The sequence below is a fragment of the Artibeus jamaicensis genome, unplaced genomic scaffold (genome assembly GCF_021234435.1).
Source record: "Artibeus jamaicensis isolate MK-2021 breed Jamaican fruit bat unplaced genomic scaffold, CSHL_Jam_final contig_354, whole genome shotgun sequence".
Taxonomy (NCBI): Eukaryota; Metazoa; Chordata; class Mammalia; order Chiroptera; family Phyllostomidae; genus Artibeus; species Artibeus jamaicensis.
This window is the reverse complement of record NW_026521803.1, coordinates 35,414,004-35,441,808: the sequence shown is the minus strand read 5'-3', so window position 1 is coordinate 35,441,808 and position 27,805 is coordinate 35,414,004. Positions and strand designations below refer to the sequence as shown.

At 42.6% G+C, this 27,805-nt stretch overlaps 1 protein-coding gene across 4 annotated transcripts in view; it reads right to left on the bottom strand.

The window, feature by feature from the left end:
* Positions 1-322: 322 nt before the first annotated feature.
* ONECUT2 (one cut homeobox 2) overlaps positions 323-27,805 on the bottom strand; it is a 44,853-nt gene continuing 17,370 nt past the window's right edge. Inside the window, exons 2-4 of one of the 4 annotated variants that reach the window (XR_005083448.2) lie at positions 8,721-8,912; positions 6,749-6,861; positions 4,096-4,183 (exon numbers count right to left, since the gene is read on the bottom strand). Coding sequence is in view for 2 of the 4 variants with exons in the window: in XM_037151938.2 (XP_037007833.1) it covers positions 3,897-4,183 (287 nt within the window). In the remaining 2 variants the exon portion in view is untranslated. Of the gene's footprint in view, positions 4,184-6,748; positions 6,862-8,720; positions 8,913-18,928; positions 19,838-27,805 lie in introns of those variants that run through there. The other 3 variants (XR_005083449.2, XM_037151938.2, XM_053664228.1) reach the window with 3 other exon arrangements.

Here is a 27,805-nt window from a genome sequence, read left to right as displayed (position 1 = left end):
AAGTTCTTGCCTTTCTTACATACTAACATCTTCCTCAGGTCACCAGGAACACACAGGGTGTATGTATGTTGAACTCTCAGGCCACCAAGGCAGCCCCTTTTGGTGCTGACATCTTCAGAGGGTGCCAGAGACTCGAATGCTGAGATCAGAGTACTGAAGAATCACTAATCAAACCAGACAGGCTTGTTTCCTCAATCTACTCTTGGTAAGAACAACCATTTCCATTGGCCACGAGTCACAAGAATTCATTTGGAAACATGCAAGTTGGAAGTCATTTTTATCAACCAATCTGGAGCCTTCCCCTGTTGAAATAAGCTCTCTCTTTTTGTTTGTTTGTTTTTTGTTGTTTTTGTTTTTGGTCATTTGACAAAGGAGACATGGAGTATGAGCAAGAGACAGAGACGCAGGGAAAAGTCAAGGAATATCCCCAGGTAGGATGAATGACAAAAGTTATGGAGAGTCACATTCTTTCACGGCTCCATGGCTGCTGCCCCTGCAAAGGGAGACCCACATGGTGGGAGGGAGAGATGGGAGGAGAGACAATGGGGCTCCCAGGTGCAGGACTCTGGGATTCCTCCCAAACCCTGCTTGGTGTTTTCTCTCCAGGACCAACATACCCACCCCACCCCTAACAACACCCCTGCATCACCCCAGTGCCAGCTGTGGTTACAAATTGGTAATTACCACCCTGAGGAAACATGATCTACGCAGTGCTATGGGAGTTGGACTTGCCCTGTGAGGAGTTCCTTTAGTGGATCTACTCACTGAGGAGGATCCGGAGCACCCTGATGGGGCAGGGAAACTCCTGTAGGGCATATTTCAGGGCTGGCATCATCTCCATAACTGGTGGGAATGGACCACTGAGCCTTCCGGCAGTTATAGGAGATGAGCCCCACACTGGCCCTGGCCTGGTTATGGGGTGGGTCTGATGCATGAACCTCCTTTACCACCTTGGTCATGGTTGAGGCATAGATTAGAGGTGACTTCAAATACAAATAAAACCCCCTTTCCACCATGAATCCACTTAACAGCTTAAATGTTGAAATGCGTGAACTTGACTTTCAACCTTTCCCAGGAATTTCCACAGAAATCTGAACACTCCAAATCATCCACAGCGGCAAATGAACTCTGGGATGGCATGAGAAATGAGCAAAATTCTGAACTGAATACTTAATAAATGAAGCACTTGACAAAAACAGGACATGAATTTGGACAGCAATAATTTTGGGGTTATCACCAATGTCAAGTTGAATCTATATATGTGTTCATATATTATATATATATCTTTTTTTAGAAATGCAACTTTACAGCTGATTTTTAAAAAGCTAATAGAAAAGTAGAAATTGGCAATTATTTTTACATGTTACCCTCCCACCCCCAAATGAAGCCCTGTTAGGATGTAGCAATCATATGAAGACGAGGCTATCAATTCCTCTATAAACTCTTTGGTTCTGTGGCTCGGGCAAGGATGTGTCACCAAGACCCCTGACCCTGACCCTCATTCCTCTTCCCTCCCCTGATGATGAGACTGAACACAGAAGGAACCTTAAGTCTAAAAGAAAAGCAAAGAACATTCAAGTGACAATATTATTCCCCATACTCTGTGGAGTAGAGAAAAGAGAATCTGTCACTATCCCAACATCTTAAACTTGGAGTTTATGGAACTTGTTGAGAGATTCCATGTTGGGGTAGAAAGCCATAAAACAAAATTAAAGGGAAATAATAAAATCAAATAAATGACCCTTTCCTTTCGTTGCTCAGAAACAAAATTGATTACCTTTACACAGATCAATGGCGCTACTAGTATGTTAGCCAGGCAAGAGGACATAATGAACTGAAACAAAAGGTGTGAGAAATCCTCATCTTTGGTATTGTAGCTGTTGAGGTTTCTGTTGCTCTGTTCCGTGTTCTTTTGAAAAACTGCATAGGCACAAATTAAAGACAATCTTCAATTTTAAGATTACCGCGTGAGTTGTCAAATGAAGCAGCAGCCAGTGAGGCTTTTCCTTATTTCCATTCTTGTCTCAACCCTTTCTTTAAAATCTGCTTCCAAAAAATGTCCCAAGAGGTCTGTTTGAACACAGTGTGTCTCGCTGTTTTTTGTTGGTTGGTTTTTTGGCGTGCTTCCTTCTTGTTGTTGGTGATCTTCATTGATTTACGTATTTATTTATTCATCTTAGCGGGACAGTTCTGTTTGTTGCAGAAGTAGGTGCAGAAAAAGTTTCTTTGGTTTCGATTAAGTAATTCATAAAAAAGTCAGTCTCAAGTGTCTGTAAAGAATCATTGCAGCGTTTGGCTTGCTTTGAACACCCCCATGGTGCCCACCTGGGGCCATTCACTGGTAAATATGCACATTGTGACCTTCGCAACCTCCCAGAGTTCTGTAGGCGCCCTCCTGCTTGCTGTTGGAAGGTGACAGCCAGAAACCACAGTGGTGTGGCAAAGCCACTCCCTGGTGGCTTGGCTAAATGTCCTTGGCATAACCTGTCCGCTCAGCCTGACAGTGAGCCAAATGCAAGAGCTGAATGCCATTTGGAGTTGCAGAGGTTTTCTGATTTCTAAAAGTAATCACAGTATTTGTAGGCTAGAAAATGGCAAGTAGTGAATGTCTTTGGTTTGCAGTATTCTGCTTCTTTGGTGTGCTGTGTTTTCTCCAGTTTATTTCAGCTGTTTTGCTAGGATGACAACAATGGAAGAGATTTAGAACTAGATGGGTAACATGTATGATGATTTGAATTCTTTATTTTTTTTTTCTTGCTAGAAAACACTGAAAATATCCCTACCAATGGGATGGACGAAAGAACTACCCAAATCTGAAAGAGTGAGAATGAGTTACGAGGCGGTCAGAATGCACAATAGGAGGAACCAGGTGACTAACAACCAAGAAGGATACGCTAATGATCTAAAAAAATCTAGATCTTTTTTTAATGCTGCATTTGCTCCATGTACCGTAACAGTTAAATTGGCCTCCTGAGTGTGCGTCTGCATTATGTACAAACAGAATTTGTAGCAAACTGCAAAATGTGCTTGAAGTCGTATTCCCAATGATTCCCTAATGACTTCACTATCGGCGTCTTGAAAATCCAGATGCGGTGAATCCAAAACCTTCTTTACTACTCTGTTCATCTTTGTTGTGCTTGATACTTTGAGCTCAAGTGAACTGATTTGTTGTTTTGATGGATCCAAGACCACGTGAGATTTCCAGAAGATAAAGAAAACTGTAAACTGGATCAACTTAAAGCTTTCAAAACCATTCAATGAAAAGATGCCTGAGTTGGAAACACAGGTCCTTAGATTTTTTTTGACTTCCATATTTAAAACTTGTGCTCAGTAATTATCACTCTGATGTTCTTTATGTTATGGCTGTGAACTTTGGTGTATTGTGGTGGAATGAGGCTAAGCACTTGGAAAGCAAATGAGGTCATTCTGGTTGCTAGATTCTTCTCTTAATGTAGCATCTTGGGAGCCCAAACTCAGGCCAAATTCCCACCTTTCCATCTGGGAACATGGTCTGTAAGAGGTTGATAGGACCTGAATGAAATAGGACTGTTGATATTTTAATCAGTCCTGAGCTTGGCTGACACCACACTGAAATGAACTTGCTCCAGGAAGGCCCCATTTGGGCTTCTGAGATGCTTAGCATGCTCAGAGGACAATGTCCGGTTCAAAGAGATTCATTTTCAGCTTGCACGTGGACTCCATAGCCATTAAAAACAAAATAAAAAAGAACACCTGGCCTATGATTACAGCTAGAAGTTTCTTTTCAAGAGAATTGTGCTTTCAAATCACCAGTGAAGGGCCCCAGCTAAGAATCCGGTGTCTTTTTCCTTTGTATTTTTTTTGGAATCTGTTGTCCTCGGTTGGAGGTGACTTGTGCCCAGCTGAGAGTCCTTCCATCATGCTTTGGTACAGGTGTTGGCAGTCGATGAGGAGCCCCCTGTGCTCAGGTCATCCTGCCACTTCTCTAGGCTGCGGCGCCGGGCGTTCATGAAGAAGTTGCTGACGGTCGTGAGCTCTAGGCCCAGCTGCTGGGAAATGGTGATCTGCATCTCTTTAGATGGACGCTTGTTCTCCTTGAAGATGGCAAAGAGTGTTCGGCGTTGGAGGTCGGTGAACACCAGGCGGGACTTCTTCTGTGAGTTGTTCCTGTCTTTGTTTGGTTCTTGCTCTTTGCGTTTGCATGCTGGAAGGGAAAGCGAGAAAGACAGAGTCAGTGCTGGCACCTGAGAAGGGAATCCACTGAAAGCAGTAACCACGTGGTACAAGAGGAGGTAAACCGTGAAACTCTACTGTGCAAACTGCCCAACAACCAGGCTTCCTAGCTCCTCTCTAGTGACAGGCGGATTCAGCGAGGGGGGGGAGGGAGAAAGGAGACAGTGGCAGGGCTGCTCTATGGGCTGGTGTGGAACTAATTGCTTTCTCCTTCATCCCACCCCCAATCCCCAGCACACCCTTCTAAGTCTTTCTGAAATCAGGTGCTGTGAAGGGAGCCAGGACTCCAGGTCCCCAGGGGAAGCCTGGTTAGGCAGTCCCTCTTTCATATTCGCTTTTGAGAATTGTTTACAGCTGATCCGAAATTACTTTTAGGAGTCAAAACTTAAAAGTGCGTAATTTTTCAAAATCAAAGCTTCTACCCACAGGACTCAAAAAAATTGTTAACAGAGTAAAATTAGAAGTGACAGAATGATGGTATCATCCCAACTCAAATCTCCTCCTTCCAGACTCTTGAAAAACTAAGAGGAAAAGGCTGTGAAAAAATTGGTTTGTCCGATTCTCACTGGGCTAGTCTGAAGGAAGGCCAGTACAAGACGGCCGGGGCTTTCCTCACAGGCCAGATGCCAATCCACTCAGGCAATGGGACTGGTCACATCCAGACCGATGTCCATCTGGAAGGCCAAGAACAGACAGGGAAGACATACCACACAAATGGACCTGCACCCATTTTCTGTCACTGGGATTTCGTCCCTCCCACCACTCCCTTCTGCCCGTGAGTGCAAGCACAGCCCTGGTGAGACAAACCTCTAAGCCGTTTGTCAAGTTCTCCTGGACAGCCATGGGGAAGTACTCGGGGTGAACAGCCTACATGCTAGGGAGAGAGCTGCTGTCAGCTTCCTAGAGCAAATATTACGGGCAGGGGATGCAGGAGCAGGAAGGAAGGAGGGGGCGAGAGGAGAAGGGACAAGAGAGCAGGGGGGCATGCACACCTGTGCACATGCCCACTCCCCTCATTCCGGGACTCCAGAACAGGGTCATGTCTGAAGTACAGAAATGCCAAAGCCCAGAAGGCTTACTTTATAATCCCCCAACATCCTCCAACACCTGAGCAGCACCTTGGGCTTCATTCTGACTCAGGGCAGGCTTCAGCCTACCTGGGTTTCCCGGCAGTACCTTCTTGCTCTCCTGTCGATGATAAATGATAAACCTCTGCTCTGCCTGTACACTCCTACCCCCACCACCTTCCCTCGGGTATGGGGTTGCAAGCAGGTTGGTCATGACAAGCGTCACAGCAACTACCCAGTGTGCATTTATTATCAAATGAAAGCCAGCCAGCCATCGTTATCAGTGTTGGCGCCCCAGAGGTAGTCTCAGAGGAAAACATGTTTTACTTCCTTTCCCTATTTTTACTTTCAATACAAATCCACTGAAGGGGACTCAGGAAATGGGGGTTCTTTGATGTCTGCCAACTCGGTTACACAGAGACAGGGCCTGGGAAAGGCTCAGGGTGGCCCCAGAGGGTGTATGTCCCAGGGGAGGGTGCCAGGCACCCCCCCACCTTGCTCTTCCAGGGGGTCCCCCCAGGCAGGCTCTGCTGAGCACGGGAACTCACATGCCCAGCACAGATATACCTCCTACCTCAGCCTCCCTTTCAGCAAACTCTCAGAGCATAGGGGAGCCCCAGGGAACAGGTTTCTAATCACAGATACTCAGACCAGCTGGTTTAAAAAAAGTCCTAGAGTTGCAGGAGTTTAGAGACCATTTGGTCCAATCTTTTATTTTAGATATAAGGAGAATGGCACTCTAAGAGGCAACAGGGTTTGCCCAACACTGACCACAGCTGGCCAGTGACACTCCCTGAGAACCCAGATTCCCTCACTTCTGATCCAGTGCAGCTTTTGCCTCCCACTTGGCTATTAGAAGGTATCTTTGGGTCCCTGAGCCCTTGAGTTCACCATTCCTGGCCATCTGTTCTGCCTACGAAGAAGGCTGGCAAAGGGACACCTGTTGTTCTGCTGCACAGCTGCATGCCTGCAAGCTACCTAGGAGGGTGTGAGTGCCTAAAAACAAATATTTAACTCTGGGTGAGAACATTGGCTTGAAATGGCTAAGAGAGCCAGGTGCAGCCTCTCCCTACTTCCCACTCAAATCATCTGCTAGAACGGTGATTTTTAAAAAATCTTTTAAAAGTATTTGAATTAAATTTATTGGGGTGACGTTGGTTAATAGGATCATATGAGTTTCAAGTATACATTTCTATGACATAAGACCTGCTTATTGTACTGTACGTCCACCACCCAAACTCAAACCATCTTTTTTGCACAGTATATGAGGCCCCACCCTTCAGTTGCCACCACCCTTCCCACCACCCCCTTCCCTCTGGTGACCACCACACTGCTGTCTGTGTCTATGAGTTTCAGTTTTATATGCCACCCATGAGAGAAATCAGATGATTCTTTGATTTCTCTGACTCATTCTCATAGCATGATATCCTCAAGGTCCATCCATGTGGTTGCAAACGGCGGTATTTCACCTTTTTGCAGGGTCAAGCAGTGCTCCATGGTACGCATGTACCACATCTTCGTTACCCAGTCCTCCATCACAGGACACTTTGTTGTCTCCATGACTTGGCCACCATGAGTAATGCTGCAATGAACACAGGGGTGCATATATCTTTGCAAATAAATGTTTTTGAGTTTTTCAGGTGATTCCCAGGAGAGGGATCGCTGAGTCCATGGTACCTCAATTCTTAGTTTTTTGAGGAACCACCAGCTGGTTTTCCACAGTGGCTGCACCCGTCTACATTTCCACCAGCTGTGAACGAGGGTTCCTTTCTCTCTGCAACCTCTCCAAAACTTCTCACTTGTCTTATCAATAACCGCCATTCTAACAGGTGTGAGGTGGTATCTCATTGTAGTTTTGGTTTGCATTTTCCTAGTAGCTAGTGAGGTTGAGTGTCTTTTCATATATCTACTGGCCATTTGCATGCCTTCTTGGGAGAAGTGTCTGTTCAGGTCCTCTGCTCATTTTTTAATTGGATTATTTGTTTGGTGTTGAGTTTTATGAGTTCTTTATATATTTTGGATATTAATTCCTTGTCAGAACTGCTGTTTACAGATATCTCCCATTTGGTCGGTTGCATTTTGTTTTGTTGACGGTTTGTTTTGCTCTGCTGAAGCTTTTTAGTTTGATATAGTCCCATTCATTTATTTTTGCCTTTACTTTCCTTGCCTTTGGGGTCAAATTCATAAAATGTTCTTTACAACCAAGGTCCTTAAGTTCACTACCTATGTTTTCTTTTGTGTTATTTATTGTTTTAGATTTTATATTTAGGTGTTTGACTAATTTTGCATTAACTTTTTTAAAGAAACACTTCTAGTTTTTTTTTTTAAGATTTTATTTATTTTATTTTTAGACAGAAAGGAAGGGAGGTAGAGAGAAAGGGAGAGAAACATCAATGTGTGGTTGCCTCTTGGGCGCCCCCTACTGGGGCCTGGCCTGCAACCCAGGCATGTGCTCTAACTGGGAATTGAACCTGCAACCCTTTGGTTCACAGGCTGGTGCCCAATCCGCTGAAACACACCAGTTAAGGTATTTTGCATTAATTTTTATCCATGGGGACAAACTGTAGTCGAATTTCACACTTTTCCATGTGGCTTTCCAATTTTCTCAGCACCATTTATTGAAGAGCTTTCTTTTCTCCATTGTGTATTTTTGGCTCCTTTGTCAAAAATTACTTTCTTTTTAAGACATTTTAAAATAGATTTTTAAAGAGAGAAACATCACTTTGTTATTCCACTTATTTATGTATTCGTTGGTTGTTTCTTATATGTGTCCTGACCGGGATAGAACCTGCAACTTTGGTGTATTGGGACAATGTTCTAACCAACTGAGCTAGCTGGCCAGGGCTGGGTGCACATATATTGAGAAGTGTTATGTGTTCTTGATGTAGGGTTCCCTTTATCATTATAAAATGTCTATCTTTGTCTCTTGTTACCTTTGTTATCTTGAAGTCTATTTTGTCATATAAATATGAGTACACCTGCTTTTTCTGTGGATGATGTGTGCTTGGAGTCACCCCAATAATTTTAAAAAATAAAATAAAAACTACAGTGAGATATAACCTCATACCTGTTAGGATGACTGTCATTAAAAAATAGAGATTGTGTTGATGTAATGATACTCCTATGGATATCTGGGATGAGTTTAGCCACATAGGGCTGTTGGTCAACTCATGTTCTTGAACTTTTAATTATGTTCCATGTAAGCTGGAGTATGTCTTCAGTTATTTTTCTTTTCATAAAAAGGACACAGATATACTCCTTGAGTCATTATAGAATTGAGACTGCCTTCCTACAGGATATACCACCTGAACTACATAAATTCGAGCATTACAACTACAGTGTCAGTTTTGCTCTTAATTTCCTCCAATATTATTTATTCCTCATTTTCCTGAGAGTTTAAAAGTCTTTCTCATTTCTTACCATTTTTTAAAAATTACTTACAGCATCTGCTTTCTTCTTAATCAGTTTCTGTCTGTTTCACAGAAGTCATCTCTTTTGGCATCATGTTGACATACCAAGTGATTCTCTAAAATATTCTGTAATTTCTGTAAGACATTTTCAGATGAATTTCTTCTGATTTCAGATGATTGTCTCTTTTTCTGTTTTCCATGTTTCCTTTGGTCCTGTTTATTCCTTCTCAAATGAGAAAGAATCAGTCAGGTCTGATATGGTCCAGAGAAGGGGTATTTGTGTTCCTCTCAGACCTGCACTAAGTCACCACCAGATACAACTAACCTAGTGCCTAACATCTCAGGCGGTTTCCTGTTGTTTGGTCCTGCTGGACTGCTGTGGATCCACCTCCCACAACCACTCACAGACCGCTAACAAGCTAGTGAAATGGAGCATGTGCTTCAGTCCCAAATATACTACACACCAAAGCCTCTGCTTGTCCCTACACTCACCCAGTGCACTCAGAAAATGACACCTTTCTGGGTGTGACCTGTCACTACTGTCATGCGTCTTCCACAACATTCCCCACTGCCCACCACTTTTTGGCCCAATTGTTGTCTGAGATTGCAGTTCTCATATGGACAATGCTCTGGCTATTTCAAAAGACATCACCTATCAAGAGAGTGATGGCTGCTTAATTTGATTTTACGAACAGCTGGAGGAGTCAGGTGTTATTTTTTTTTCAGTCCAGTTGTACTGACTGGCCTGTGTTTAGGTAGGTAGCAATTTTCAACCTTTTTCATCTCATGGCAAACATAATTACTAAAATTCTGCAGTATACCTAAAAATATACAATATTTTTGCTGATCTGACAAAAATAGGTGTAATTTTGACTCATTCACACTGGAAAACTATTGTGGTGTTGGCTGTTGTCATTTTGTTATCTGACAGTCTAAGAGAAAAGAGGACAGTGCGCCGGACTAAATAGTCAGGTATTGCAGGTTTTAAAAATTCTTGCATCATACCAGTTGAAAATCGCTGTTCTATGATGTCAGGGGAACAGTGGTATGAGAGATCCCCTTGGTCTCTCCCCCTGTAATTTCAGTAAGTTCATCAGCTATAAGTCACCAAAAGATTCTGTGCTTAACATACAGGCATGCGTGAGGGGTCCACACATTGAAGCATCTAAAGGTGGGCAAGTGAGAACAGAGGAGGTGAGAGGAGAGGGGAGCTTGAATTGGCCATGGATGTAGCCCCGCAGCCAGGAGCTCACGGTAGGCTCAGCTGGAGAGAGAAGGAAGTCAGCAGTGGCTGGCACTTCCTTCAGCTGGGAGGAGCAGAGAGACTTGGTGAGCACTCCTATAGGAGTGAACAGTGCAAACTGTGGATGAGCCCAGGAACTTGGGCAAGCACATAGATCAGGGGTCTGCCATAGCTGTTTGGATTGTTGCCATTCCAGGCAAGCAAAGAAAGCCACAGAACCCTGCCAACCCACAGACTCCCAAAACTCACCTCCAGTTGCCCTTGGTGGTGGGTTGCAGAGCACAGTATCTGCAAACCCAAGAACTGTTACTACAGAATCACTATCTCCCCTGAGTAAAGGGTGCTCTGTGTGACTGATCACCGGCTGGGGCACACGATGGGGGTGCCCTGTGAAGGTCCAAGATCGCCATTACCGAGAATGCCAAACAGAGAAGGTGTCCAGATTGCTCCCCACAACCCCACCCCCAAGCATCAGGGCTATACTGATGGTCAGGGAAGTCAGCTTTGGGATTCCACAGAGCTAAAGTAACTAGTGATTCAGCACCACCTATTGGAGAATATAAAAAGTCCCTTTTTGGGCCACCAATACATAGATACCAGGACAGAAAAGAAACCCTCAAATACTATGAATAGCTAAGTTAGCAAGGCCTCTCAGGAAAAAAAATGAAAAATCTCTAGAAAGCAAACTTGAACACATGGGAATATGTGATATAAATGACAGAAGTCAAGACTGCAGTTTTGAAAATGCTCAATGAGATGGGAGAAAATACAGACAGGCAATTTAATGCACTTCGAAAACAAATTAGTGAACAAAACAAGTACTTTACCAAAGAGACTGAAACTTTAAAAATAACCAACAGAAAGCCAGGAGATGAAGAATTCAATAAAAGGGATGAGGAATGAACTAGCAACCACAGGAAATAGAGATGACCCAGATGGATGAAAGAATTAGTGATATTGAAGACAGAAAACTAGAAATGACACAGACAGAAGGAGAGAGAGATCTGAGCACAAAAAAAGAGAAAGTGCTCTATAGGAACTCTCTGACTCCAAGAGGGAAAGCAATTTAAGAATAAAGGCATACCAGAAGAAGAATAGAGGGAGACGGGAACAGAGAGCCTGTACAAACACATAATGGATGAGAACTTCTCCAACCTATGGAAAAAAATAGATCCTTGAATCTGAGAAGCAAACAGAACATCTAGTTACCTCAATCCAAAGAGGTGTTCTCCAAGGCATATTTTATTAAAACTGTCAAAAAGTAGTGACAAAGAATTCTCAAAGCAGCTAGGGAAAAGAAGGGAATGACCTTCTTAAGCAAAGCCCCTCAGGTTATCATTGGACTTCTCAGCAGAAACTCTACAAGGCAGAAGAGGAACCAAATACTCTAACTACTGAAAGAGAGAAACTACCAACCAAGAATAATATATCCAAGCCCTGGCTGGTGTAGCTCAATGGATTGAGCACGGGCCCGTGAACCACACGATCGCGGTTTGATCCCCAGTCAGGGCACATGCCTGGGTTGCAGGCCAGTTCCCAGCAGGGGACTCATGAGAGGCAACCATACACTGATATTTCTCTCGTCCTCTCCTTCCCTTCCTCTCAAGATAAATAGATAAAATCTAAAAAAAAAATAATATATCCAGCAAAATTATTCTTTAAATGTGAAGGAGGTATAAAGACTTTTGCAGACACACAGAAACTGAGGGAATTTATTACCAGAAGATTGCCATTGCAGGAAACACTCAAGGAACGTTATTTGACTGAAACAAAGAACAAAAGGTCACAAGACTATGAGTAAGATCACCAACAAACTTATAACATGAGCAGGTATAATTTGTGACAACAAAAAACCATGAAAGGCAGATAAAGGTCTGAATTTGAAAAGGAGAATGGAGATCAGATGCATTCAAAAGGAAAACTGCATATATATACAGTATACACGAAACTTTCTTTTTTAGAGACCTAATGGTAACCACACACAAAAACCCAACACTGAGACACATAGCTCAAAAAAGAAAACAGAGTTAAGGTATATGGAATATCACCAAACAAAAACAACAGACAGGAATACAAAGCAAAGGAATGGAGGCATAGAGTGTCAGAAAACAGGATATAATGGCTATAGAAAATCCTCATACATCAATAATTACCCTAAGTGTAAGTGTACTGAATTCACCAATAAAGAGGCACAGAGTAGCAGATTAGATACAAAAAGAAAAGCCAACCAAATGCTGCCTTCAGGAGACACATCTAAGCTGCAAAGGCAAAAGTAGATTCGAAGTGAAAGGGTGGAAAATGAATCTCCAAGCAAATAACATCCACAGAAAAGCAGGTGTAGCCACACTTATATCTGACAAAATATATTCAAGATAACAAAGGTAACAAGAGGCAAAGATGGACATTTTATAATGGTAAAGGGGACGCTACATCAAGAAGACATAACACTTCTTGATATATATGCACTCAATCAGGGAACATCGAAATATATAAAGCAACTACTCACAGAACTAAAGGGAGAAACAGACCAAAACGCAGTCATGGTTGGGAACCTAAGTTCCCCATTGACAGCTCTAGATAGATCATCCAAACAGAAAGTCAATCAGTAAACATCAGCCTTAAATGACACATTAGATCAAATGGATAAAATTGACATATGGAGCCTTTCATCCCAGAACATCAGGTTAGTCTTTCTTTTCCAGTGCCCATGGGACATTCTCAAGGACAGACCATAGGTTGGGTCACAAAACTAGTCTGAACCAATTTAAGAAGATTGAGATCATACCAAGCATATTCCCTGACCATGTGTTTTGAAATTAGAAATCAACTACTAAGGTACTAAAGAAACCCATAAATATGTGGAGATTAAACAAAACACTACTAAAACATGACTGGGCCAAAGAAATAAAAGTTGAGATCAAAAAATATTTAGAGGCCCTGGCTGGAGTAGCTCAGTGGATTGAGCACGGGCCTGCAAACCAGATGGTTCGATTCCCAGTCAGGGCACATGCCTGGGTTGCAGACCAGTTCCCTGCAGGCCAGTTCCCAGCAGGGGACGCACGAAAGGCAACCATACATTGATGTTTCTCTCCCTCTCTCCTTCTCCTCCCCTCTAAAGATAAATAAATAAATAAAATATTTTAAAAAAATTTAGAGACCAATGAGAATGATAAAGCTTCTGGGATGCAGCAAAGGCAGTAATAAGGGGGAAATACACATGCAAAAGAATGAAATTGGACCATAAGTGAAGTTTGTTCCCATGTACAAAAATTAATGCAAAATGTACTAAAGACCTAAATATCAGAGCTAAAACAATAAATTACATAGAAGAAAACATAGGTAGTAAACCAATGGACCTTGGTTGTAGAGAACATTTTATGAATTTGACCCCAAAAACAAGGGAAGTAAAGGCAAAAATAAATGAATGGGACTGTACGAAACTAAAAAGCTTTGCACAGCAAAACAAACCATCAACAAAACAAAAAGGCAACTGACCAAATGGGAGATGACATCTGTAAACAGCAGCTCTGACAAGGAATTAATATCCAAAATATATAAAAAACTCACAACTCAACACCAAACAAACAATTCAATTAAAAAATGGGCAGAGGACCTGAACAGACACCTCTCCCAAGAAGACCCACAAATGGCCAACAGATACATGGCCAACAGATAAACTGCAAACCAAAACTACAATGAGATACCACCTCACACCCGTTTGAATGGCTGTTATCAACAAGACAGGTAATGACAAATGTTGGAGAAGTTGTGAGGGAAAAGGAACCCTCATTCGTGGCTGGTGTAATGTAAACTGGCACAGCCACCGTGGAAAGCAGTCTGGCTGTTGAACGGCACCTCTTCGGAAACGCTACGCCAATGAAGCTGTGGAAGGTGGAAGGGCTGGTGCCTTCTTCTGCAACAGGGTCTCTCTCAGTGATGTTTTAAAACAAGTAACTCATGTTTGCAATCACTATGTGAAAAACAGAGTTTGAAAAAAAGAGTTTCCTCTGGAGAAATATCTCCCTCTTGAAGAGTTTAACACAGATTCACAAGTCCATCAGATGAAAAATAAAACAAACAATAATATCTACAAGAAAGAACTAGAAGGAAATATTTCAAAGTGTTAAGTTTCAGGTGAGGCTGAAAAGGACCACTGCTTTTCAACATTATGCTGGAAAGGTAGTCAATGCCATAAAATAAGAAAAAACAACTATGAAGTGAAAATTTAGAAAGGAATGAATATAATAGATAAAATGACAAAAGGTGACAAGAGCTGAGTGCTTGTTATATACAATGGGCACAGTTCTAAGTATATTAACTCATTTAATTTTTACCATCAACCTATGAAGTGGTTTATAATTAATGATACTGAGTCACAGAAGATGAAGCAAATTACATAAGGTTATGTAGTAAGTAATGAAGTTGGGATTCAAACTCAGGTAGCCTGATTCCAGACTCCTTAAACCTAACAGCTACCCTATTCTGCTTCTCCAGGCAGAAATAACCCTCATAATTATAAGTTAATAGGATTTTTTACCTTGAAAAAACCAAGAATTCCAATATTCAAATTGTTGAATAAATAAGAAAGTTCAATAAGGTGGTCAGTTATAATATGAACATACAAAAATCAATATTGTGTATACATAGAAAATCTAAGATAGTACACAGATGAACAATTAGAATTAATTTAAGAATTTAGGCCCAGGCTGATGGGACTCAGTTGGTTGGAACATTGTCCCGAAACCAGAGAGTTGCAGGTTCAATTCCCAGTCTAGGTGAGTTTGATCCCTGTCTGGATGCGTAAGAGAAGCAACCAGTTGATGCTTCTCTCTCACACTGACACTTCTCTCTCTTCCTTCCTTTCTCCCTTCTTCTCTCTCTAAAAAAAGCAATGAAAAAAATGTGCTCAGGTGAGGATAAAAAGATTTTTTAAAAAATTTAGCAAGATTCTTAGACTCTGTATCAGTAGACAAAAATCAATTGTATTTCTACAAAATACAACAAACAAAATGAAAAAGATACTATTTACTCCAGGATCAAAAATCAAGTACAAAGAAGTAAATCTAACAAGAGTTATGCAAGACTCAGAAAAAAACGATAAACTTTGTTAAATTCATGAATACCTAAATCAAAGGGTTAAAAGACTTAATATTATAAAGAGTTTAAGTCTCTACATATCAATCTATAGATTTAATCAAATCTCTAATCAAAATCCCTGCAGATTCCTTTCCTTCCTTTCTTCTTTCCTTTCAGTTTTGGGGATTTGACAAACAGATTCTAAAATCTGTATGAGAATGAAAAAGAAATAAAAGAATAGCCAAGCCATTCTTTTTTTTTTTAACATCCTCACCACAGGATATGTTTTCACTGATTTTAGAGAGAGAAGAAAGGGAAGGGGGTGGAGAGATTGCCCTGACCAGGAATTGAACCTGTGACCTTTTGGTGCATGGGACAATGCTTCAACAAACTGAGCCACCCAGCCAGGGCACCAAGCTATTCTTGATGAAGAAGAACAAGATGAGAGGACTTGCTGGGTCAACCATCAATACCTTCAATAAGACCATAACAATGTAGTATTAGAACAAAAATATACAATAGACCAGTAGAACAGAACAGAAAACCCACAAACAGACCTATACACATATAGACATTTGATTCAGTGACAAGACTGGTTCTGCATAACATAAGTGTGTGTGATATTTCCAATAATGGAGCTGGGGTAATTGGATACGTATTTGGGTGAGGCTTAATTCTTGACCCCTGCTTCATGTTGTACAGAAAAAAATAAGTTCTGCATGTGTCACAGACCTTAGTGTAAATGACAAAACAGTAAAGCTTTTAGAAAATAATATAGAGTAATGCGTTCATAATCATGGGGAATATTTCTGAAGACTGAAAAAGTACTGACCCAAAGGTTATATATTAGAGCACATTAAAGTTAAGAACTTTGTGTATCAAAAGAAATGAATAAGAGAGTGAAAGGGGAAAAAAGAGAAAGAGTAAAAGGAGAGCCATGAATATTTGGAACACGTATGACACACAAAGGGCCCGAGTCTAAAATACATAAAATGTCTTAGAAGTCAGTAAGAAAGAGTCAGACATCCCAATAGGAGAGCAGGCACTTCACAGAGGAAACTCAAATGTCCAATAATTATATAAAGAGACACTTAAGCCCCGTTCACGTGGCTCAGTTGGTTGGACTGTTTGTCTGTACACCAAAAGGTGGCTGGTATATATAGCTCAGTGGGTTTGGCGTCACCCTGCAAGCTGAGAGGTTGTCAGTTTGATTCCCAATTCAGGGCACATGCCTGAGTGGTGGATGTGACCCCAATTGCAGGTGTGTGGGAGGCAGCCGACTGATGTTTGTTGGGACGTCTCTCTCCAACACCAGTGTTTCTCTCCCTTTCTTTTTACCTGCCTCCACCTCTCTCTAAAAAGAAATAAAATCTTTAAAGTTTTATATATAAATATATATAAAAATATAAATATATAGAGATTGCTGGTTTGATTTCCATCAGGTCACAAGCCTAGGTTGTATATGAGAGGCACCCTGATTGATGTTCTGTATCCAATAGATCTCTCTTTTTCTCAAATCAGTGGAAACATATGTTCAGGTAAGGATAAAAAATTAAAATAAACATGCCTAAAATTATTAGTAATCCAGGACTTACAAGTTTAAAACACCATATTACATGTCCACCAACATGGCTTAAAGTAAAAGTCTCTCAATACCAAGTGCTGGAAAAAACACCGAAAATTCTCCTAGGCTGCCAGTGGGGATGGAAATTGGTACAACAGGTTAGAAAACCGTTTGGCAGTATCTGCTACAATTGAAGATGTGCATGCCCGAGTCCTCTGTAGATAGACTGCCCTGGTGCAGATACTGCCCGGGGATGGCACCCTCGCTTGGCCTTCACTGTTGCAATGCGTGTCAGCCCACTGCCAACTGCTAACACCTTCACCTCACTGCCTAAGGGCTTCCTCTGGTTGCCAAGGGCTGCTCTGTCCATATGCAGGGCAGGCTGGAAGGGCTGTAGAACCTCCCAGAAGCTTCTCCCAATATGTGGATGATGAGAGCTGCCAAATAAATACCCCAACACCCTTGTTCTCCAAGTGAAAGAACAATGAAATGTTTTCCAGTTTCCCATGGTGGAAAAGTGCTTGATGAAGCAAATATTACTGGGTTTCTTCCCTTCTGTTTTTTGTTTGTTTCTAGAACAAACAAAAAAAGTGTCCTTTCAGTATTCAATCTGTTTTTCATTGTGTAAAGCCATACATGCCCTGACCAGGGATTCTACCCACAACCTGGGTAAGTGCCTTGATGGGCAATAGAATCCCTACACTTTCGATGTACCAGATGATGATCCAACCGACTGAGCCACACTGGCCAGGTCTTCCCTTCTCTGTCTTATTTCTTCACTCCTTTATCAGTGCTTTTGGGGATTGCCTTTCAAATAAACTACCTGTTCTTGAATTCTTAAGACATATATATTTATGTAAATTAGAACACATGTTCAAGATGTTCAGAGTAGCTGTTTGTAACAATGCTAGAAACAGCCTAAGTTCCCATCAACAGGAAAATGAGTAGACTGTGGCATGTCTCATAGCTATAGAGCATGAACGTAATACTCTATAGCTATGAGAAAGGGTGAATCACCACTACATGCAGTATCATGAAGAGAAAAATAAAGCCAGGCACAAAGAAATAGACATAGAGTGAATCCATTTTTATGAAGTTTTAAAAAGCTGACAAAACTAAACTAGTGGTTAGGGGTACTTACTTCAGTGTTCAGAACTTTGAAACTAAGCCAAGAGGTGATTACCATAAAAGGCAGAGTATCGCTTACCTCTATGGTTGAGGGAGGGTTTTTTGATAAGAAAGGGGAAAGTGGAAGACGTCTGGAGCACTGGCAATATTTGGTTTGCTTCTCAAGAATTAATTAAGCAATTCATTTATGTTTCATGCACTCCCCATAAGCATGTTTTCTTTTACAATAACACATTTTAAAAACCTATAGCTTTCCTATACACCAAAAGTAACTGATTGGAAAATGCAACAGAAAAAAAAATTCACAGAAAAACAAGTACCTAGGAATAATTTTTTTTAAAGGAGAGATCAAAACTACCACTTTTCTTTTCCTACTGAGGATATAAAGACTTTTTTCTATTTTCCAGTTTTTTTAATTAAGCAAGCATTACAACATTAGTGACAAATAATCTTTTAAAACAATTTACAATAGCCAAGAGTTGGAAGCAACCTAGGTGCCCATCAGTAAATGAATGGATCCCAAAACTATGGTACATTTACACAATGGAATTATATGCAGCAGAAAGAGAGAAGGAGCTCCTACCCTGTGCAACAGCATGGATGGAACTGGAAAGCATTATGCTGAGTAAAATAAGCCAGGTATTGAAAGATAAATACCATATGATCTCACCTTTAACAGGAAGCTAAACAACAAAACAAACAAGCAAGCAAAATAAAAACAAAGACACTGAAACAGAGAACAGGGGAACAGTGACCAGAGGAGAGAGGGGAGGGAATTTCAGGGGAAAAGGGGAAGGATTCACAGGAACAAGTATAAAGGATGCATGGACAAAAACAAGGTGGGGGGTGGGGAAAATGGGAGGGGAGGGGAGGAGCACTGGAGGGGGGCTGGGATGGGAGTAAAAGACAGAAAACTGTACTTGAACAATAATTAAATAAATTTTAAAAAATAAAATAAAACAAAGTGTGATAAAATACACATAAGATTTACCATCTTAACCATTAAAATATTTTTTTATTGATGAGGTGGGGAGGGGGAGAGAGAGAAAGAGATTTGCCATTTCTCTTACCTATGCATTCATTGGTTGATTCTTGTGCATTCCCTGACCGGGGATGAAACCCACACCCTTGACATATTGGGAAGACACTGACCAACTGAGTAGCCAGCCAAGGCTATCTGCACCATTTTAAGTATGCAGTTCAGTAGTGTCAAATATATTCATGTTGTCGTGCAACCAACATGCAGAGCTTTTTTGTCTTGTAAAACAGGTAGCCATATCCACTGAACAACCACTCTCTCCCCAGGCCCTGGTAAAAACCACCTTTCTACTTTTTGTTTTTAGGAATTTGACTACTCTAGCTACGTCGTATAAGTAGAATCACAGAGTATATGCATATATTTTTGTGACTGGCTTATTTCTCTTAGCATAATGTCTTCCAGGTTCATCCATGTTGTAATGTGTCAGAATTTCCCTCCTGTTTAAGGCTGACTAATGTCACATTTTATGTTTATACCACATTTTGTTTATTCATCCACTGAGGGACACTTGGGCTGTTTCCACCCTCTGACCACTGTGAATAATGCTGCTATGGGTATGGGTGTGCAAATATCTCTTTGAGACCCTGCTTTCAATTATTTGAAAATACACCCAGAAAAAAATGAAATATATGCCCAGAAATGGTACTGCTGGACCACATGGAAATTCTTTTTTTAATATTTTTGAGGAACTGCCATATTCTCATAGCACCTTCACCATTTCACATTCCTACCAACAGTGCACAGGTTCCCAGTTTTTCCACATCCAATATGATACTTTAATCTGAATGGGTGTAAGGTCCAGTGAACTGGCCATGAGAAGAACCGGTGTTAGAATTCTGAGAGACCCAGGCTTCCGGAGTCTAGGCGGCCCCTGGCCACACATTTGCCAAAACTGAAGAGAGTTGGCTTGTCTTGTTCTCTTCCAGGTACAAGTTCTCAGGACAGGTTTCTCTTGGCACCATCCTGTCCTTACCTCAGGTTCCAAAAGAGATTAAAGTGATGTTCATCTACCACCAAGAAGCTCTGCACCCAGTTTTTTCTCTTTAAAAGGCTTCCTCCCAGCCCTGGCTGGCATAGCTCTGTGGATTGAGCGTGGGCCTGCAAACCAAAGAATCACGGTTCAATTCTCAGTCAGGGCACATGCCTGGGTTACAGGCCAGTTGCCATCAGGGGACTCATGAGAGGCAACCATACATTGACCAAAAATACATAAAAATAAAAATAAAAGGCTCCCTCCCCTGTGCAGCACCGGAGCCACCAGGGGACCCAGAGGGCCTGTCCTCACTGCAGGACTGGCCTCTCTCCCTGCATCCAAAGGGCGGCAACAGGGCGCAGCCGTGACCAGGCCCACAGAGCCACCCAGGATGCACCTGTGGATCAGAACTAATGGCATTAGGCGATCACTCAGGGAATAGAGCTGCAATTACCCCTTGGATGCTTTCTCCAGGATGACCACATGCAGAACACCAAGAGGGAGAGTAATGAATCACCAAGTGAATTAACTGGAAGCCACTCTAATTAGTGTTACAATTTTTCATGAAAACACTAATGAATATGAAATAATGTGGCCATGAAACCACTAGGACAATTAATCCTTAGGAGTAATTTGGGGTCAGGAAAGGATTCTAGAGACTATTTAAATTGACTTGCGTGTTGAGAATGCAGAGGGTGCCAGCTTCAAAGTCTTCTATTAGCAAGTAAGTTGCTGCTTCAGAATAAGCAACTGTGGGGTATCTGTAGGATTCCTCCCTTCCTCTCTCCCTCCCTTCCTCTCTCCCTCCCTTCCTCTCTCCCTCCCTTCCTCTCTCCCTCCCTTCCTCTCTCTCTCCCTCCCTCCCTCCCTAAGGCAGAAACCCTTCAGGGCATTAGAAGAGAACCCCAGTGAAAGCACAACAGACGGATTTGGGGATCATGACAAAGAGGTAGGGCCCACACACACTGAAACCGGGAAAGATGCTGAGGAGGAAGTCATTCTCGGCACTCTCAGCCTCACGGCCGCCTGGACGTCTGGGAAAATAACTTTTTGATGTGACGACCCCCTCAAACCTGCGATCGTGATGGAGATATAGAATGAGTTGAGTCTTGTTGGCTGGGCTGCAATTTTTACATGTACAATCATAAAATTCTGTCTAATGTGAAGTTTGTACTCAGCACATACCACAGTCACAAAACGGGCTCTGTCCCAACATGTCAGTAAGGATTCTGTCAGGACCTACTGTGCACACAGAAGGCTTCCGTGCTCTAAACACCAGCTTAGTAACGTGCCCTTAATTGTTAGGAGGGTCTTCAAAGGACACAGGGGTGAGGAAGTGGGGTGGTCAGCAATACTGCTGTGTGTTCCACCAGTTTGGAAGGACCCTATCCGGGAAGCAATGTGAAACCTGGCAACGTCTCTCATCACAAATTCCACCAGTGAAAATGATGCAGAAGTCAGGCTGAGGAATAGGGTGTCGCCTGTAGTGCGGAGGAGATGAGAGATAAATGTGTCAGGTGCAGCGCTCAGCGCTTGTGGTGTCTCCATCTGCACGCCAGCTTGATGGTGTCGGATACCAGCCTTGTCCCCACTCTACAGAGGAGGCAAACTGAGGCTCTCCAAAGTCAGTCACTGGCCCGAGGTCTCGTAGCCAGCGAGTGATGTAGTGGGACACAAACTGGATCTAACACCCATGCTCATGCTCTCAACCACCAGGCAGGACCCTTGACATAAAGACTATGGGAGAGCTGGTGACTTAGGCCAAAGCCTTGCTTATATACAGAGATGTTACCAAATGTTATTTAATAATAATGCTAAATTAGCAAGCATTCACAATGCTTCTTCTAAGCATCTTTATGCACCTTGCAATATACTATTATTTGAGGCACAGAGACTGCTATGGGCTGAATGTCTATGACCCCACAATTCATATATGGACATTCTAACTTCCAAAGGTGATGATATTGGTAGGTGGGGCCTTTGGGACAGGAACCTTTATGAACAGGATTAGTGTCTTATGAAAGAGGCTCTGGAGAGCTCCCTAACCCATTTGGCCCTGTGAGGACTCAGAGAAAAGTCTGTGACCTGGAGGAGGGCTCTCACCCGACCACGTTGTCCCCCTGATCTCGGACTTCCAGCCTCTAGCACCTCGAATAATACATTCCTGTTGGTTTTAAGCCTCCGAGTTTGTGGTGGTTTGTTACAGCCGCCCGAAAGGACTAACACAGTGGTAAAGACACACTTGAAAACCTTGAAGATTCTAATGAGTTCTGAAATGTTTACAGGCCAATTAACAATGCAACATAAAGCAGGTCTTTGGGACTATTTTTCAAAATATTAAACAATGCTCATGGAATGCCAACTCTCCAGTTAAGGCTCTCTCACCCTAGGTTCCCTTGCTGCTGAATTTGATGGAATGGCTGGCTGTCTCGAGGAAAGCCAGGGTATAAGATGAGGAGGGGCTGTTTTGCTCTCTTCAGGAGCAGGGTGGGTGGAGCTGAGAGATAAGGACTTCCCCGTGTCTTGCTTCCAAAAATACAGGACTCTGGGAATCTCACCTCTTCACTGGGGATGAATCCTTAGACAACTCACCCTATTTGTTTTCAAACCCCCTATTTGTTTTGCATTGCCCTGGGGCTAGTTTGCAATTCTAGCCCCATGGCAATGCAAGTAAGACTTTTGTATGCCCCAAAGGAAGCTAGCTCCCTCGGACTACAGAGAGTTTGTAAATAAGAGTCCCAGGACTCCTGCTAATCCATGAAAAGAGTTACCAATTTTGTTCACGAGGCTCAGCATCCAAGTAAATCAGCCTGCCAACCTGCAGGCACAAAACGCTAGGACTTTCTGGAGCTGCAGGGTAAACAAGTTCGGGGACAGCTCATCAGGAATAACAGGAGACTACATCTGCCGACTAAGGGTGTCACCGCTTCATATCCGTGGGAAGCGTAAGCACTGGATATTGATTCACGGGGTGCCATTTCACATGTACGCAGAACTAACCCAGCTAAACAAAGTTATCTGCCCAACGGAACGCAAAAATATTTCTCAATTTCATTTTAAACAGACCTCGATGTGAAGGAAATTTAATTAAGTAAGTAATATAGAGCACAATGAAATGTCCATCACAATTGCTTCCAAAGGCTTATAATGTTTTCCTTTTCAGACAATGCAATCAGAGCAGCTGAGACATCTATGTCAGTACAATGTCTTGAAAAGTAGGGCGAGGACATCAATGTGGTCGCCTCTCTGAATTCAGGATGCACAAGTGAGAGCCACTGAGATCCATGTAAATCAGTTCAAGTAGCCCTCTGTGTACCAGACCATTAGGGGGCAGGCAGAGAAGGGTGACACAAACAAACACATTGACGAGGGACACACGCACTAACAGGAGGCATCTCTGAACACCCTCACTGAGAATCAAGGCAAAACTGCCCAATATTTTTGAGCACTGCTTATGATTTTTAAAAAACATGCCCTAGACATAGAATGTAAGGTTAAAAACCAACAAATGTGAGGCACTGTTGGAGTCACAGATAAGCACATCTTTTGATCTTTTTGCTATACCCTTTGAATTGCTTCTCTAGTCACTGGCGGACCCTCAGCAGAGCATTCACATTGTTTGGATTTTATAGGCACAGAATAACTGAGATCTGAATCAGACGGCTAACTTTCTGTAAGTGAAGGATGTGGGCTTTTGCACGTTGGATGTTTGATGATTATTTCAATGGGGAAAAAAAGCAGAAAAGTTAAAAATGAAGCCTTATTTTGAAATAAGTGTAGAGCCACATGTGGTCACCTGATGGGGCTGGAGGGGCCTCCTCGTGGACACTACCTGCCCATCAGACACTAGAGTGGGGATCAGTGGCATTCCATGTGCACTGAGTGCCAACTACGTGTTAGGTACTGTGACAGTGTTAGCAATAAGGTGAAGAAGGCAAGGCTCAGAGTCCCTGCCTGCTATGATCTACACCAGCAGGTTAGCCATGTCCACAAATGGTCATAATGCAAAGAAACATGGCTGCTCTCAAATTGGGCAGAGGTTTGTTACTTGAAGATAGTGTAAAATATTAAAGTATTTTGGAATACTTCTACCTTTATTTTCTGTTTGTTGCCAATTTGTTCCTGTCCTAGCCCTACCATTGAAAGAGCTTCCTGCAAGAAGGTGCAGGATAAAGGTGCACCAAAATATGTGGTATGAAGTAGATAGCAAAAGGGAAAAAAAGCTCCCAATTCACTCTTTCTCTTACCCATGCACCCTACCACGTAACCTTGGAGTGCCTTTGCGCTCTGTCGCTGGGCTCAGTCACATGACCTGCTTTCACCAATGGAATGTGAAAGCATGTTGTTGCTTATGCTTGCCCCTTTGCCATTGCTATGAGAACATGTCTAGGTCCCCCAAGTGGTCCCAGAAGAGATGGCAAACATGTGGAGTAGAGCCACCCACACACACATGATCAAGCCCACTGAACCACGGATGCATTGGTGAGTCCTGCTGGGATCAGCCGAGATCAGCTGAGTCATGCAGATAAGTGAGAAAAAAATGCTTACTGTTGCATTCCATGAGTTTTGGAGTGGTCTGTTACTCAGCATTATTGCAACAATGGGTAACTGGTACATAGCACATAATAGAAGTTGCATAAAATCTGAACTTAATTTTTTTCTCTCTCTCCCTTCCCAACACCCAAAGCCATCTTGTCCCTCGAGTCACCACTCTAGGCAAAGGATTCTCTAGGGACAGACTGAAGACAGTTCATCAGTCTATTACCCAACAGCTCCTTTATACAAATCATCTCTAGTACATACACCTGCTCTCCAAAGTGGACAGATTATTTCCCTGTTATAGAGGAGGAAACTGAGACTCAGAGAGGTTAAGGTAGAGCTAGCAATGGCAGTTAGAATTAATACCCAAGCCTGTCTGGCTCCAAAGCCAAAGACCATTCACTGCACTGCTCACCCGGCTGGAGGTCAGCTCTGAGAGAGCAGGGGGAAAGGAGTGCTGGGTGCCCCCAGTCCCTTCCCAGCAGTCTAGGAGAGAGGACTCTGGGTCCTTCAGACCCTGTTCCCAGGACCTGCTCCAGACTTCCTCTCTTCTGAGTTTGGGCCTCTTTGTCCATATCATATAGGAATGCATTTGTACATATCGCATGGACTGACTAAGGAGGCAGAACACAGGCTCCTGGGCTGCTATGGCTTACGAAAGAAAAGCCCACTTATCTCTGTGAATTTCCCTCCCTCTCTCCTCCGACACAATCATCTATCTATTCTGCACCCTTCCCTTTGAAGTGACTTGCTGGAATCTGCCTATGGAAGCCCAAGGCAGAGGCTCTAGGTGGAAAATTGGTCAGGGAGGGGGGAACTCAGCAGCGCTGACTCCTTCTGCTTCCACCCAATTCCTCTGGGAAGAAGGTAGAGGAGGAGGCAGAAGAGAAAAAAGGAGAGCACATGCCCTTTGGTGCCAGCTACACACGGGACACGATGCCCCCGCCAAGGAGAGTTCGCGCTGCAGCTGGGAGTCTAAGGCTCTCTGGGGAGGCCTCGGAGCTGTGTCCTGCTCTGCCCCACACCCCCTGTCTCTGCCTCCTCATCAAAGGAAACTTGGTTCGGAAATGCAAGGCACATAAATGGCAGTCACTTACGTCAATTGCTTACTGAGCATACCCATTTATCACATGGCACAGCAATGCATTCAATTAAAGACATTAAGAAAAAAATCTACGTGGTTTTAGTTTTAACACTAAATTCTGTTCATATATGCTTGATCTTCATAGTTTGTTACTCATGTAACATGAATGTCAAAACATAACTTTAAAAAACATAAACTACCACAAGGCAATATATAATTTCCACATAAGACATAGAGCAAATTAAAGTTTCAGTTTCTTATTAAAGTTGAGATAATCATAAAATCTGTTTTCACTCAATTTTATATGGATATTATGAAGGTAAATGAGGATTTATCCACTCAAATCTTTAAAATCTAGTAAAATCTAACATGAAAATAAGATTAAAAAATCTTTTTTAATTCTTAACTGCTTTGCAAAACTGTGTCTAACATCCCTGAAAATTGTTGAACTACTTACTAGGTCTCAAGGATCTCAAGTAACTTTATTTATGTTCTCATTTGCCAAAAAGATAAGGAAATGGGAAAGGAAAAGGGTAAACACAGCAGTATAACACGTTGACCTCTGGCTTTTTCCTTTACAAGTAAATTTAAATCAATAACAATCTAAGAATTTGCAGTATATCAAGTAATGACCATTTATATGCAAATTTACTGATAATTAAAGTCCCATAAAAGGGGAAACCACTCCCTCTGATTTGCCAATGTGTTTCCAGGGTAACATTTTTGGCTCTGGGTGGAAGCAGGCAAACTTTGTCATTAACCAAGCCGTTGTGAGCACTGTCTTATCCATATCAAGTGTATGTCTCATTTCCGATTAGCACAGAAATCCATTCTTTGGCTTACATTATGTCAGGAAATATTTCTGTCAAGGAGCAAAACATTTATAGAAAAGAATATCCCTGCCCTGGCTGGTGTAGCTCAGTGGATTGAGCGAGGGCTGTGAACCAAAGGGTCACTAGTTTGATTCCCAGTCAGGGCACGTACCTCAGTTGCAGGCCAGGTCCCCAGTGGAGGCCATGTAAGAGGCAACCACACACTGGTGTTTCTCTCCCTGTCTTTCTCCCTCACTTCCCCACTTTCTAAAAATAAATAAATAAAACCAATAAAATCTTTAAAAAAAAAGAATATCCCTTTTCAAAAAGGAGAGGCTACAAAGGAATGTCAGACATAAGTACACATATACGTACAACCCATTCCCTCACAGTGACTGAAATTAGGAGGCTTTATAAAGATAGGCAGCAGCCCATAAAATGACTTTGAAAAATACCTCCTATGGGTTCGCAATGGACACGAGGAAAGAGCCACAGGAGGAGACACAGACAACACAGGCAGCGGTGCAAGACCACAGCCCAGAAGCTGCCATGTGTTCTGGAACCGATGACGCAGCCAGAGTTCAGGAAAGGGGGAGAAAAGAACGGCTGGGGACACTGCAGGGCAGGTGATTCGAGATCTGAGGTCTCTGGAAGGAAAAGACGACCTGGACAGAGACAGATGCAAGCAGGCATTCCCGGTAGGACAGTGTGTGAAGGCACAGACCCGGCAAAAAGGACAATGTCTGAGCCGAATGGTAAGCAGAGCTCCCTGACTGGAGCAGATCACCGGGAGCAATGAGAGCCAACTGGTAAAACGGGGTCCCTGTTCTAGTGCCTAGCGGTCGTCATGTCGTATCTTTTGCTTCACTGGTGATAATCTGAAGTTTTGGATGAGACGTAAGCCCAATTCAAGATTCTCTTTAAACACATACCTGTGGTATCACAGCTTAGGAGTAAAATGCCATTGGTGAGAACTTGATAACATGAAATATGAAATACTGCTCCAAAATGGCGGGCCAACTCAAATGCTTTTTTCCCAATGCCATCTGTGAACTTGCAGAGTATCATGGGCAGAAGCAGTATCATATAAAAGAAGAGTACTCATTAATTTATTCACAGATATTTACTGGCTGCCCACTGTATGCCACCCCTGCTCTTGTGGGACTTGCATTCTAACATGGGGGGGGGACACTGACAAATCAGCAGTGATATCTATGTTCTACATGCACTGGGAGGACTAGTCCAAGGGGATTCTGATGTAGGAGAACAGAGAAGACTTCCTAAGGCAAGGACATCTAAGCTAAGACCTGCAATTGAGTTCAAGGTCGCTGAGTGAGGGAAAAAGTGTTGTAGACTGAAGGGCTAGCCTGATGTGTTTAGGGAGCTGGAGGGAGTTCTGCATGTCTGGAGCATAGAATGAATGGGTGGAGTGATGGGAGATGAGGCTGGAGGTAAGCAGGAGTAAGTCCGTACAGGGGCTGGTATGCCTACTCAGGGATCTGGAGTTTCCTCCAATTGTCATAGGGAACTAACAAGGAGTTTTAAATAAGAGTGTAATGTGGTCAGATTTAGGTTGCAGAGTAGTCACTCTGGCGAGGATGAAAAATAGATGGGAGAAGGCCAAAATGAAGGCTGTTGAAGTTGGTGACGGTCCCAAC